General features: G+C 43.8%; 1 protein-coding gene across 8 annotated transcripts; it reads right to left on the reverse strand.

The window, feature by feature from the left end:
- Nucleotides 1–43: 43 nt before the first annotated feature.
- Nucleotides 44–15,165, reverse strand: LOC141375012 (solute carrier family 22 member 7). Of its 8 annotated transcripts, XR_015513354.1 has the most exons (12): nucleotides 13,725–15,165; nucleotides 13,531–13,634; nucleotides 12,334–12,488; nucleotides 12,015–12,183; nucleotides 11,532–11,655; nucleotides 10,598–10,707; nucleotides 9,984–10,198; nucleotides 9,798–9,906; nucleotides 8,446–8,652; nucleotides 7,770–7,891; nucleotides 1,367–1,645; nucleotides 44–1,039 (listed from the first exon to the last, which is right to left on the reverse strand). XR_015513354.1 is itself a non-coding variant. In XM_087290390.1 (11 exons), exons 1-11 carry the CDS (start codon nucleotides 14,103–14,105, stop codon nucleotides 1,618–1,620), a joined length of 1,662 nt encoding a protein of 553 aa, XP_087146516.1. In that variant the 5' UTR covers nucleotides 14,106–15,165; the 3' UTR covers nucleotides 44–1,617. The 8 variants fall into 8 exon arrangements, 6 of the variants coding, with proteins under 6 accessions (XP_087146516.1, XP_087146515.1, XP_087146514.1 ...); XR_015513353.1 differs by having other exon boundaries at nucleotides 44–1,659; nucleotides 7,744–7,891; XM_087290390.1 differs by having other exon boundaries at nucleotides 44–1,650; nucleotides 7,837–7,891.
- Nucleotides 15,166–15,258: the final 93 nt, after the last annotated feature.

Here is a 15,258-nt window from a genome sequence, read left to right on the forward strand (position 1 = left end):
GACCATTTTGAGGAATGTAAAGAAAAACAATGGTCCCAATGTATTTCTTGTTTTAGATTTTTAATTTCCATAGCTTCTGAGAATGCAAAAAGAGTCACATATTGATACATAATGTTATGATAGCTGTTTTAACATTAAGTTATGATTGATAACAAGCAGGAAATGTTCATGGGCCAATGACATGACCACATTGAAATGTTCTGTACTGTTTGTACCCTATAAAAACAGTATTTTATCAAAATTCCCACAGTAATAGCTATACAATTGTGTGTGTGCTTGTGCGTGTGCGTGTGTCCATACCCTCAGATGATCAGATGTCGACAAGCAGTGAATGATTTGCGATTTGGCTGTTAATGCTTGTAAGAGAATGACTTGCCAAGTGTGCAGTTCACATAATGTACAGTACAATCCATACTGATGATAGTAACTGGCACTCAAACTATTGGTACATGTCACAATCCAGCAAAACATGTAATCTAAATACCAACAGACTAAAATAGATGAGTAGAAAACACAATTAGGATTGCTGGTCTGAGTACTTTTGGCTTCCGAAATGTTTCAGTTTGCTTTTATCCAGCGGGAAGATTCTGCAAGGATTTGTGTTTCAATAAAAAAACTTCTGAGAGATAAGTCTTTTAATATTACACTGTTATGCACTTGAAAAACTAAGACCGGAAAGAAATAACTTTATTAATATCCTTCTCAATAAACATTAACACTTTCATTCTGCATTTTACACACACGTTGGGGCAGTGTTCCAGATTGCTGGTTAATGAACAGTAAAAATCCAGCAACAAGTTTCCAGTTGCATAACACATCTTCCAGCAGATGAAGAACAGACCAAGAACTCTGATTAAACTGTATACTCTATATATAAATTGATAAATAAGTGCCAGAACCTGGTTTGGATTTTATCAGGCACATTTCTACTGTAGATTAAAATTATTTCTGTAGATTTAGGAAATTAAGGCAAAAACAAATGTAAGTCGGAAATTGGTTTTGCCTTAACAAATCCAACACTGTAAAATCCAACAGTCAACTTTATCAAATGTAATGAGTGTAGTCACCTCAAAATTTACTGAAAGTTAATTCTACTCATTTGAAAAGAGTTTTGAACTCTTGAATTGAAGGTAATGAATTAATTAAATTCCTCATTACTTTAACTTAAATCGAGTAAGTTCACTGTACTCATATAGATTAGTTTTGTTAACTCAAATGGTTTGTTGCGATTAGTTTCCTCAAACGGTTTGAGTTGCCTTAACTTATTGGGTTTTACAAATCTCAGTTGGTTTGAGTTCTCTTTTTTTATCGGGTTTTACTGTGCTCAAATTGCTTTGTTTTCTCAAATAGATTAAGTTCACAGTACTCATTAGAATTAGTTTTTGAACTTAAATGGTTTGTTGCGATCGGTTTCCTCAAATAGTTTGAGTTACCTTAACTTTTTGGGTTTTACAGTGCAATTGGTTTTTAAGTGTGTCTTTGAGCCCTTTTGCATAAGGTCTTCCCCCTAAATGTGGATTAATTAGTCCACATAACTCTGACTGTCACTGAAACATCAAAACGATATACAAAACTTACAAACATACTACCTTCAAGCTTTGCATCAATGTTTTTAATTTAATGCTTAAATATAAATAGGGTTCCCCTTCGGTTGGGGAACTTCAGTGCCATGAATGGGGAGGATTCGGATCAGAAGCCGCTTATCTGGAGAGTATTGAACGGGCCAATGAATGAAATTAATTGGCAGCGTAAGCTTGCGCAGGTGTGCGACATCTGCAATCATCTCAGCATATAAGCACACCTGAAGCCAGCAGACGCCATCCTTTTCGCTTCAGATCCTTTCTGAGTGAGTCGATGAGGGTTCCTCTTGCTGATCAGCACTTCAGAGCGAACGAGTGTGTCTCCCGGTCCAGAGTGGGTCTTCGCGGTGGCAGACGGTCGAGCTGGGTTACTCCCTTGCCTGCGGTTCTTTGGGTCCGGTCCTCCAGAGCGGTGCGTATAGTTGCAACTTTCCTAAAAGAGCAACACAGTCGTGCAGCACGTCCTTTTCAGGATGGCGCTCCGACTGTGCGTTTCTGGATGCGGGGGTTTCCTGTCTCCGGATGATGGACACGATCACTGCATTGCATGTTTGGGGGTCCAGCATGTTAATGCGGTGCTCGCGGGCGGTTCATGTCGTCATTGCGATGCCATGACCGTTGCACAGCTAAGATCGCGGCTAACTTTCGCAAGAGAGCGAGCCACCCCAGTTGCCTCCTGTTCTAAAAAAGCAGCGGGCGCTCGGGCAGATCTGAGGGTTTCAGCGGGAGCTAATCCGCCGCCCACGGGCTCGCGGACCTCTCGCTCCTCACGGCGCTCCATCCAAGCTTCGGGTGGTGAGAGTGATCCGTCTAACCAGATGGTAGCTCTCACACTCGCTGACACCGGAGATCAGATGTCCTCCGCGGCATCGGAGGGTGGGCTTTCACTGTCCGACGAAGATCCGGACCCGCTCGCCCCCTCCGGGCAGGTGAGCGCTGTCAAATCGGATCCTGAAGCGGACATGTTAGCCGTGCTTTCCCGGGCTGCTTCGGCCGTGGGGTTGGAGATGGTTTATCCCCCAGCTCCGCGGCCGGACCGACTAGATGGGTGCTACGTAGAGGACCAGAAGGCGAAGCCTTCGAAGCCTCTCGTCCCCTTCTTCCCGGAAGTGCACAGTAGGCTCACGCAGTCCTGGAGGGCACCTTTCTCTGCCCGTGCTGCGAGTGCCTCCGCCCTCACCGCCCTTGACGGCGGAGCTGCCAGGGGGTATGAGGCGATCCCGTCAGTGGAGCGCGCTATCGCGGTCAATCTTTGTCCGCGCGGCGCCTCTACGTGGCGGGGTTTGCCCCGCCTCCCGTCCAAAGCCTGTAGGTTGTCTGCCTCCCTCGGAGCCAGAGCTTATAAGGCTGCGGGCCAGGCTGCTTCTGCTTTGCACGCGATGGCCACCTACCAGCGCTACCAAGCGCAGGCGCTGGCCGAGCTGCACGAGGGCGGGTCCAACCCAAGCTTATTACATGAGCTGCGCACCGCGACCGACTATGCTCTTCGGACTACTAAGTCCGCCGCGTGTGCGCTGGGGAGGACGATGTCCACACTTGTGGTTCAGGAACGCCACCTCTGGCTAAACCTGGCCGATATGCGCGACGTTGACAAAGTTCGCTTTCTTGACTCGCCCATATCCCAGGCTGGCCTGTTCGGCGACACCGTCGGTGAATTCACCCAGGAATTCAAGGCGGTGAAAGAGCAGTCGGATGCGATGGGCAATGTCATCTATCGGCGTGGCCGTAAGCCCGCTCCGCCCGCCGAGCCATCCACCTCCGCTGTTCCTCGCCGAGGGCGCCCGCCAACGAGTGCTGCCCCGCCCCCGCCTGCGCCTCCGGCCAAGCGGGCGCGGCGTTCACCTCGAAAGCAGGCAGCCCCTCCTGCCCAGGGCGCCGTTAAGTCCGGTAAACGGACCGCGAAGCGTCCCTGAGACAGGCCATCCGGAGAAGAGGAAACTTGCTCTTTCCCCGCTGGAGGGCGGGGCCCCGATAACAACGGTACTTTTCAGTGCCACCAAAACATCAGTAAAAGAGCACTTTTTCCCTTCCCCGGATGTGACTGCACGAGTTCTGCCAGTCCGGGACGCGCTGCCTTCCGGCTCGCAGACTCTACGTGCTTCGCCAGTGGCTCACGAGCGCTGGGGGGACGGTCTCCCTTCCCTCAGCCCTCCAGCCCCCTCTCCGGAGTCAGGGTGCGGAGCCAGAGCGAATCGCTCTCCTCCAGCTTTTCCGCGGGACCCTCGTGCTTCCCGGATCAGCACACCCACTCCGCGCTGCCCCACCGCTGGTACGTCAGCGATTGTAGCGATGACTCCATTAGCGAGGGCTCTGCCTGCCTGGTTAGCGCGGGCCAGCCCCTCGCGGTGGCTCATACGCACAATCAGACTCGGTTACGCGATTCAGTTCGCGAAACGGCCCCCCAAGTTTACGGGCGTGTATTTCTCCAGGGTCAACCCCCTGTCCGCCCCTGTCTTGCGAGAGGAGATTGCTGCCCTCCTGGCGAAGGGTGCAATCGAGCCGGTTCCTCCAGCCGAGATGGAGAGTGGGTTTTACAGCCCATACTTCATCGTACCCAAAAAGAGCGGTGGGTCACGGCCAATCCTAGATCTGCGCGTTTTGAACCGCTGTCTGCACAAGCTGCCGTTCAGAATGCTCACGCAGAGGCGCATTCTCCAATGCGTTCGTCCTCGGGATTGGTTTGCAGCCATAGACCTGAAGGACGCGTATTTCCATGTCTCCATTCTTCCACGCCACCGCCAATTTCTGCGGTTTGCGTTCGAGGGTCGAGCGTGGCAGTACAAGGTCCTCCCCTTCGGGCTCTCTCTGTCTCCGCGGGTCTTCACCAAACTCGCGGAGGGTGCCCTAGCGCCCCTTCGGCTCGCGGGCATTCGCATACTCAATTATCTCGACGACTGGCTGATTTTAGCCCACTCGTGGGAGCAATTGATTATGCACAGGGACGAGGTGCTTCGGCATCTCCGCCTACTGGGGCTTCAGGTCAACCGAGAAAAGAGCAAACTCGCCCCCGTGCAGAGGATTTCTTTTCTCGGGATGGAGCTGGACTCGATCACCATGGTAGCGCACCTCTCCGAGGAACGCGCTCGCCTGTTGCTGAACTGTCTGAGGGAGCTCGACAGCAAACTAGTGGTCCCACTGAAGTTCTTTCAGAGGCTCCTGGGGCATATGGCATCCGCAGCCGCCGTCACGCCGCTCGGGTTGCTCCATATGAGACCACTTCAGCACTGGCTTCACGATCGGGTCCCCAGACGCGCATGGCACGCGGGCACACACCGGGTCTCGGTTACTGCGCTGTGTCGCCGCGCCCTCAGCCCTTGGAACGACCCCTCGTTCCTACAGGCCGGTGTGCCTCTAGGACAGGCGTCCAGCCATGTTGTTGTTTCAACAGACGCTTCCAACACGGGTTGGGGGGCCGTGTGTCGCAGGCATGCGGCTGCGGGCCTCTGGAAGGGTGCCCAGCTGCATTGGCATATCAATCGCCTAGAGCTGTTGGCAGTGTTCCTCGCTCTCCACCGCTTTTTACCGGTGCTGGAGCGGCAACACGTGCTGGTCAGGACGGACAGTACGGCGGCGGCGGCGTATATCAACCGCATGGGGGGTATGCGCTCTCGCCGCATGTCTCAGCTCGCCCGCCGTCTGCTCCTCTGGAGTCACCCGCGGCTGAAATCGCTGCGCGCCATTCACGTCCCAGGCACGCTCAATCGTGCAGCCGATGCGCTCTCACGACAGCTGTTACGCCCTGGAGAATGGAGACTCCACCCCGAGTCTGTTCAGCTGATATGGGCGCGATTCGGGGAGGCCCAGATCGATCTGTTTGCTTCCCCCGAGAACGCTCACTGCCAGTTGTTTTTTTCCCTGACCGAGGGCTCTCTCGGCACGGATGCACTGGCCCACAGCTGGCCTCGGGGCATGCGCAAGTATGCGTTTCCCCCAGTGAGCCTGCTCGCGCAGTTTCTGTGCAAGGTCAGGGAGGACGAGGAACAGGTTCTGCTAGTTGCGCCCCTTTGGCCCAACCGGACCTGGATATCAGAGCTCTCACTCCTCGCGACGGCCCTCCCCTGGCGGATCCCTTTGAGAGAGGACCTACTCTCTCAGGGACAGGGCACCATCTGGCACCCTCGCCCCGATCTTTGGAACCTCCACGTGTGGTCCCTAGACGCGAGGAAGACTTAGGTAACCTACCGACTGCGGTGGTTAATACCATCACTCAGGCTAGAGCCCCCTCCACGAGGCGCGCCTACGCCCTGAAGTGGAGTCTATTCACTGAATGGTGCGTCTCTCGCAGAGAAGACCCCCGAAATTGCCAGATTAGTGTTGTGCTCTCTTTCCTTCAAGAGAAGTTGGACAGCAGGCTGTCGCCCTCCACTCTCAAGGTTTACGTGGCCGCCATCTCCGCTTATCATAGCGCGGTAGCTGGCGGCACCGTGGGAAAGCATAACCTGGTCATCCAGTTCCTTAGGGGTGCTAGGCGAATTAATCCATCTCGCCCCCCTCTCATGCCCTCTTGGGATCTCGCCCTCGTTCTCACGAGTCTGCGATCCGATCCCTTTGAGCCACTCGAATCAGTATCTCTAAGATTTCTGTCCCTGAAGACAGCTCTGCTGGTTGCGTTGGCCTCCATCAAGAGGGTCGGGGACCTGGAGGCATTTTCGGTCAGTGACTCGTGCCTGGAATTCGGGCCGGATTACTCTCACGTTATCCTGAGACCCCGCCCCGGTTATGTGCCCAAGGTTCCTACCACCCCCTTTAGAGATCAGGTAGTGAACCTGCAAGCGCTGCCCCCGGAGGAGGCAGACCCAGCCCTTTCTTTACTTTGTCCAGTTCGCGCTCTGCGCATTTATGTGGACCGTACTCAGAATTTTAGATCATCTGAGCAGCTCTTTGTCTGTTATGGCGGTCGGCAGCAGGGAAGTGCCGTATCGAAACAAAGATTATCCCACTGGATTGTGGATGCCATTTCACTCGCTTATTCGAGTCGAGGTCAGTCGTGTCCCCCGGGAGTACGTGCACACTCCACTCGGAGCGTTGCATCCTCTTGGGCGCATGCACGCGGCGCCTCTCTAACAGACATCTGTAGAGCTGCGGGCTGGGCGACACCCAACACATTTGCAAGGTTTTACAATCTGCGAGTGGAGCCGGTTTCCTCAAGGGTATTAGGTAACCCTTTGGTGATTGAGGAGACAACTCGGTAGGGTGTTGAAACACGCTTGCTGCGCCATTCTCCCTAACACGGAGGTACGTGCGCCTTTTTTATCTGTCAGTAAAGTTCCCCGTCAGGTGAGCCCTGCAGATTCCTCCGTGGCCCCCAGCACTGACTCAGCGGAGGAGTCACTTGCTGGCCCGCTACGTTGTAGGTCTGCCCGCTGGTCAGCCCGCGTTTTGGGTATAGGTGCCTGCTATGCGTGATCCCCACTAGGCGATCCCATATGCTTATTCCGCCACGGTTAAGTCCCCCCCCTGGGCGGACCCGTGTCTTCCCTCTCCGCTAACCACTCTTTGCTATGCGTACTCCCCCTTTTTAGGGCTAGTCCATAGGTAAATTCTGCCATCTATCCCCCCCTTGGGTAACGGATGGCCTCCGCAGCGTCCTCCCTATCGGGATTGCACGCTTCCCAACGTACTGTCGTATTTCCTAGAATTATCTAGATGCTCACGACTTCCCAAAAAATATATCTAAATCCGTAAAACTTCTGTTGAAGTAGGATAAATTAGGGCCAGGGACACGTTGGAGGACCGCGCCCCCCATGATGTGGGTGCGTCACGCTTGCTTGACTATCTCCTCATCGGGGGTGTTGGTAAGGTGCAGTCATTATGGCGCTTTCCATATTCTCCCATTCATGGCACTGAAGTTCCCCAACCGAAGGGGAACGTTCGAGGTTACAGAAGTAACCCTTCGTTCCCCGAGGAGGGGAACGGAAGTGCCATATTCCGTCGCCATAATGACTGTCCCTTAGCTGTTTGAAAGTCTCTTCAGCTTAAAAGGATGGCGTCTGCTGGCTTCAGGTGTGCTTATATGCTGAGATGATTGCAGATGTCGCACACCTGCGCAAGCTTACGCTGCCAATTAATTTCATTCATTGGCCCGTTCAATACTCTCCAGATAAGCGGCTTCTGATCCGAATCCTCCCCATTCATGGCACTTCCGTTCCCCTCCTCGGGGAACGAAGGGTTACTTCTGTAACCTCGAACGTTCTGAATTCTGAAAGAAGCACACTCAAGTGTTCTGCACAATTAAATTATCTTTCAATTTCTCCATGTTATCTTTTTCCTCCATTTTTCGATCTTGTAGTAGCAAACCATTCTTGTCTTTCCTGTGATTTACAAACAACAAAATAAACATTCTGAAAGCAGCAAGTAACTCGTAAAGCTAAAGTATTACATTTAAAATCAGAATTATTAGCTCCCCTGTATATTTTTTCACACAGTTTCTGTTTAATGGAAAGTTTTTTTTTTCAACAAATTTCTAAACATATTAGTTTTAATAACTCATTTCTAATAACTGATTTATTTTATCTTTGCCATGATAACAGTACATACTATTTTACTAGATCTTTTTCTAGATACTAGAATTTAGCTTAAAGTGCAAAAGTGTTAAAGGCTTAACTAGGTCAATTAGGTTAATTGGGCAAGTTATTGATCTTAAAACGGTTATTAATAAATTTAAAACTGCTTTTATTGTCACCAAAATAAAACAAGACTTTCTTCTAAAGAACAAAAATTATAGGAAATACTGTTAAAAAATCTTTGCTTTATAGAACTTGGTTTGGAAAATATTTTAAGAAGAAAAAAAATACAGAAGGGCTAATAATTGTGACCAACTTAACTATTATTAAACTAGATACTTTTATTTTTAACATATCCTTACCTGATTCCTTCAATATCGTCTATGGTTTCTGGAAGACACTTTCCACTTGTTTCTGGTAGTTGATATGCCACAAATGCAGCAGAAAGTGCCAGAAAACACAGGATGACTTGAGAGAAATAACTCCATACATCATTGGACAGCAGGATCAGAGGAGCCACAGACACTCCGAAACGGGCAATAAAGGAGGTGTAGCCCATCCCATTTTGCCTAAGTAGACAACAAATCAGTATATACTCATTTATGATACTTTGCATTTTTTCTCATTTATTTTAAAAATGATTTAGGCAGTGTTCACATTTGGAAGGGAAACTAAAAGCAACGCTGGTGCGATTGCTCTGTTATTGTGTTTCATGAGAAAAAGTGTGAACGCTGACATTCAATTCCTGGTGCAAACCAACAAGAGACCGATTAAAAGATGAGTCATGATTCGCTTTCAAATGATCTTTGGAATGATTCAACTGACATATAACAGCAACACAGAACAAATACATTAAAGAAATCAAAAACAGGGCATGATTCACCATATGCTTGCATAAAAATGACAGAAAGTATTTTTCCTCCTATTTTTTTATTTTTAACGTCATCATAACCATCCACAATTAATTCGTTACATTTATATAGTGCTTTCTGGACACTCAAAGCGCTTTTACACATTAAGGGAATCTCCTCATCCACCACCAGTGTGCAGCATCCACCTGGATGACACGACGGCAGCCATATTGTGCCAGACCGCACACCACACACCAGCTGATTGGAGTAGAGGAGACAGAGTGATGAAGCCAATTATGATAAGGTTAGGAGGCCAGGATGGACAAAGGCCATGGGTAAATTTGGCCAGGATGATGGGGTCTGAGCAGTATAGCGCTCCCTGCTGGCCACACTAACACTACTTCCGGCAACCACCAAGCTTTTCCATGTGGTCTCCAATCAAGGAACTGACCAGGCACAGCCCTGCTTAGCTTCAGTGGGTGCCCATGTGAGAATTGCGGAGAGCTAGCTGCAGGCCGGTAGCAAATTACTATTTGATACAAATGAAAATGCTTTTCTTTACAACAGACCTTAATTTACACTTTTTATAAAATCTTTATAAACATTTGTTTTAGTTTTTAACACATGTACGCACACAGCAGAACACCAGCGCCAAAATATATATATATATATATATATATATATATATATATATACAAAATATATATATATATATATATATTTATACATACATATACATATATATACTGTATAGGGTTTGTCCTTAAAATAACTTTTTTGATGTCTTTTTTTTTGTGTGTGTGTCTGTTCACTGGATATAGTTTTGACGAAAATGCAGTTGAACACAAAACTAATTTTCATACCTGACAACTGTGGGGTAAAGCTCAGAGGTGTACAAAATAACTGTGCCAAAAGACGTGGCTGAACAGCCTTTTCCCAGCACGGCTATCACAGTACGAATCACCGTCTTTTCTAAATGGCATGAGAAAGAAAGCATTACCATCATTATTTTCTCCAGAATTATTTTATTGCCATTTCAAATCTCTCACCTTTAGGTATGAATATGTTAATTATGAAGCTGATTCCAACAAAGAGTAGTGATCCAGCCTGAGTCACGTGCCTTCCAAATTTATCCAGCAAGTAATAGATGCAAAATTTAGCAGGTATTTCAATGGCTCCGTACACAAACTGAGTGAGGTACATGTTTAGTCCAAAGCCTGTGATGTTGAAACTAATTCCATAGGCAACAGTGGCAACAGAAAACCTGCAGAGAAAAACACATGCATAATAAAAGAAATTCATCTAAACACTGGACCACCAATCATAATGGACATCAATTCAAAAGATAAAAAAAAAATATACAGTACACACAATGCAATACAGATACACACATCCTAATGAATTTTCTTCTATTTTCTACATGAACAAATTGATGTGTTTTTAATCTATACTGATATTGTACTGGTCTCACAGTTTCATACAAGCTCACTTGGAAACAGGTAAACATTAAACTTCTCAGCATGAGCTTGCATTTTTGCAATCACATACATGTGACTGAAAGTCAATGTAGCAAGATATGTAGTATGACCAACTCTTTACTTAATCCTTTTTTTTGTAATTATTTTCTTCTTCAACTTTTTTTTTTTTGTTGCTCAGTACCTACCAGGTGATTCCTGTAAGTAAAGAAAGTCTCCTCATCTTAGGAGTTCTGACCAGATCCAGGTATGAATATTTTCTGCTTCCTCTGTCAGTAACTATAATTTTTGACAAATCCTAGATAATGAAAAACAAAGATGTTATGTCAGCAAACTATACAAAAATTGAGTAAACAAACTGTTTTTGAATTCACATGCATTTTGGCCATTCAACTACATGGCAGGGGCGGTGGGTAACAAAATCACCTCACAGCAAGAAAGTTGCGGGTTCGAGCCTCGGCTGGGTCAGTTGGCATTTCTGTGTGGAGTTTGCATGTTCTCCCCATGTTTGCGTGGGTTTTCTCCGGGTGCTTTTTTAATAAAGTGACATCACATACTGGCATATTTAAACTAACATCCATCCAAACTGAAGGATACAACCATGTCCTGCCCTACAATTGTTTTCCTTTTCATTTTTTTTCACTTTCACATGCAAACTTTAATCTGACAATAATTTAAAAAATAGATGTTGCTACTTATTTTACATATACAGGTACATTCCATAATATAAGTAAAATACATTCCACATCACAATTCACACTGATGGATGTATACTAAATCACTGCCAGCAAAAACATTGTTCCAGTTGACCAAGGACCACAAAACAAGTCTCATGTTTGGGTATATTTTTGTCAATAGCTAAAACTACATTGTAGGGTTCAAAATTATTAATTTAACTTTCATGACAAATATCATTAGAATATTAAGAATAATTAAAATTATAAAAATTATAAGAATTATAAAAGATCATGTTCCTTCAAGACATCTCCTACTGTAAATATATCAAAACCTTTTTTTTAAATAGTAATTTGCATTGCTTAGCACTTTATTGGAAAAATTGAAATGTCTTGGTTTTATGATGTTTTATTTTTATTTATAGGAAATACACAGATATTCTCTCACCTCAGGTTTTATTCTTGCTGTAACTTCCTTTTTGTGGTTCATGGCAGCACATTTCTTGAGATAATAATGAGCTTTATCTGCCTTCCCATTAACTATAAGCCACCGAGCAGACTCTGGAACCCACCTGAAATAGCATAACATAACATATAACATAACTTAAAACATAACATATAACATAACATTTAACATTTAACATAACACATAACATAACATCACATCACATCACATAAAATAACCAAACATATAACATAACATACAGTAACATATAACATAACATAACATAACATAACATAACATAACATAACATAACATAACATAACATGACATAACATAACATAACATGACATGACATGACATAACAGTACTAAACCAAACAAAATTTTAAATTGGAAGGAGCAACATCTGTTTTTCATCTTTAAGCACAGTTGTGGAAAGGATCTCTTTTGATTTAGATCTGCTTGGTATTGGTTTATTTATACTCACCACCAAGTGATTATGGATATAACATTGGGCAATGAGATGGCAACTGTTAGCCATCTCCAGTCTCGAATGAAGTATGCAATCACAGGGAAGCCCATGAAGCCAAATGTCCAAGCGAGGCTGTCAATCACCCCGACCAGCTTTCTGTGCTCAATGCTCACCCACTCCACATCTGATAAAACAACGAAAGAACAAGAACAAATAAACACACTCCTCACTCTGATGTGTCTTCTTTTCAGAAATGTATTTGTGTGTCGCTGAAGTTTAGAACAACTAGAAAACCATAATAAAAAAACATATTTTATAAGAGACTGGTTCTCACTGAGTACAGTGGAGATGATGACACTGCCAGTGATGGTGAACCCAGAGAAAAATCTCAACACTGCAAACATGAGGAGGGAGGACGACAAAACGCTACATAATCCAAAACCCATTCCTAATATATAAGACACCAGCAGCATTGGCTTGCGTCCAAACCTGTGTAGAAATAGACAAGTAACTATTTAAAAACACACTATTGCTAGTGCAAGAACAGCAAAAACATTCTAGCATACAGTATATTGCACAGGAGTCAAAATCTCTTTTATGCCAAAAACCATTTGAATATTAAATAAAAGATCATGTTTCATGAAGACATTTTGTAACTGTCCTAAATGTTAAATACATCAAAACATAATATATTTATATATGAGAATGATGGGGATATGGAGGGGCCTAATGCCTTTGATAGTAATCATCATTTCGAATTTACAGTAACCTTTTGCTTCTTTGTTTTATTAATGAGCTACAAAAAAGCCAACTGAAATTAATTAATTCAATAAATTCTGTAAATGAATCAGACTTTTAAAATGTGACAGATACATTTTTGAGCAAATCAAAGTAAGCTTGACTAGTGTATTCAGCATTGAACTTGTGTTCTAAATGAGATTGTTTTATGTTTTACAATAATAAGATCACTATAAAATATCATAACATATACTGCATTAGTTGATATGATTTAAAGAAACATTTTGTAGTTATGTTTAAATATTACAGAAGAAATGAGAAAATTACCCATGCCAAATTTAATATATACCGTTTAATACCATTCTTTATAGAAAAAGGTTAGGGCACTCCTGATTTAGATTATGTAAAAAGTTTTACATAAAAAAATGGACTCTTTTGACAGGGGTTGAGGGTGTCATACTGTACAGTTAATCCTGAAATTATTCATACCGCTGGTAAATTCTAACTTAACATTACTTTATTCAACCAGCAAGTTTCTTTTTGATAATAGATAATAAGACGATGTACAAGAAGAATCACTGTTAAAAATAAATATATATTTCTCAGCTTTTATTTACATTTGAACAAAAAGTTCAAGTCCCAATTTAAAAAAAAATTGTATGAAAAAAAGAAAATTTTAAAAAATTTGAAAAAAAGTATGTGTCTCAATTTGGTTACTGCTGAACAATTGAACAATTATATATATATTTTCTGCATCATTTATAAACTTCCAAAGTAATACAATTGCACCAACATTGCACTCAGGCTCCCAAAAGCAGCAGCACCAAACATCACCCCAAGGAAGAAGATGGTGGTTGTCAATTTCCCCAATGCTCTTTTGTCACATACTAAATCCCACTGCAATAAAACACCACAAAAACAGAAAATAAGAGACAGAGGGGGAACACTTACAGAAGAGTTAAAGGAATAAAAAAGCAGAAGTCTTACCTGTGTGGCGAGAGTGCTGATGAAGGTGCTGTTATCAAAGTGCCATCCATTCTGACACTCCACTACTGGAAGATCTGAGCTGCTGGACGAGTTTATCAGCAGCTGAAACTGAGGATGAGAGAACATGTGACAGGAAGCAGGAGTCCCGTCTTCCTGTGCTGGAACACCGACAGTCAGTCTCTCCTCCTGAGATAGATTCTCAAAGACGCCGTCAACATCCAAAGAGCTGATGTTGCAGTGATGAGATGGGATGGCGGCGATAAAGTTGCCTAATAGGAAGTGGCACCCGAGACTAAATCGACCCAAGAAGTTGATGCACAGGACCATCTTCTGGAACCTGCCGAAGCCATTGAGCTCCGAGAGCAGATCTTCAAATCTCATGGTGTTTGACCTGTTTGAGGGTTTGTCTCACCTGGCTGGGTGCTCACAGTCATAAGACTCTCTCAGAGAAGAAAATGTTTAACAAGGGGACGTCTAAAATGCTTAGAACATTTGTAAAAATTAAACTCTTCAGTTGAAACTCTACATTGTGCTGGTTTTGCAAACGATTTAATTCTTGCTTTGTCATCCTGAACTTATTTTTTTGACTTATTTGATTTTTAAGGTAAATGGTTGAAAAAAAAAAATATGTACTGAATTTAAACAGACAAATAAAGTTGAACATTACTAAATTTAATGTGTTTGTTTAAATTCAGCACATATAATTTGTTTGCAGCCACTTACCTTAAAAATATAATAAATTCAATGAATCATTTTTTTCAGTGTTGTTTAAAACTATGGGAAAAAAATCTCTTATTCTCTTTTTTTCTGGATTATAGTTGTGTTTGAGTAAACCATTCTGCAAATTGATACTAGTGAAAATTCTTACCAATTTAAGTGGTTTCACAAATTAATTTCGAGAGGAGCATGCGATATGATTGAGCATGGTTGGTTTCTCAATAATAATACAATCAGATTGATCCAAGCTTACAATAAATAGAATAATTTTACCCTTCTGCCTCATCTTCATTTTGAAAGAATTCCCCCTTCCATCCCATCTCCTTTTCCTCCCTTTTTTAAGGGGAGCTCTCGAGACCTACCTGATCTCGAACCCCCTTTATATATACTTATTGACCAGGCAGGAGCCTTGGGCTTAATTATCTCCGAGTTCAGGGTTCTTTCCGAGGACAGAATGCCAAACTTGCTACTAATGTCAAGCATATCTAAGTGTGAACTCTTAAAATCAAAAATGTTGAAACTTGGAGAATTTGTGTCTTTTGTTTTGTTCAAAATAATAAACATGGTATTGTTATGTTCATTTTTAGATAACACAATTCCAGGGGTCTAACTTTATATAGGAGAGCAATAATTGGTGGATTAACCCTCATTTTAAATCATAAATAAAACTAAACACATCATCTAAATCCTCAACTGTACACTTATAAAAGAAAAAAAAACATATATGTTTATTTGAAATATGCATTCAAAAGAAAACAAATATTACAAAAATTTTAACAATAATCTCAGCATATAAATAATACTGTACATGTATGAT

The sequence above is a fragment of the Danio rerio genome, chromosome 17 (assembly GCF_052040795.2).
Source record: "Danio rerio strain M-AB ecotype USA chromosome 17, GRCz13ab, whole genome shotgun sequence".
Lineage (NCBI taxonomy): Eukaryota > Metazoa > Chordata > Actinopteri > Cypriniformes > Danionidae > Danio > Danio rerio.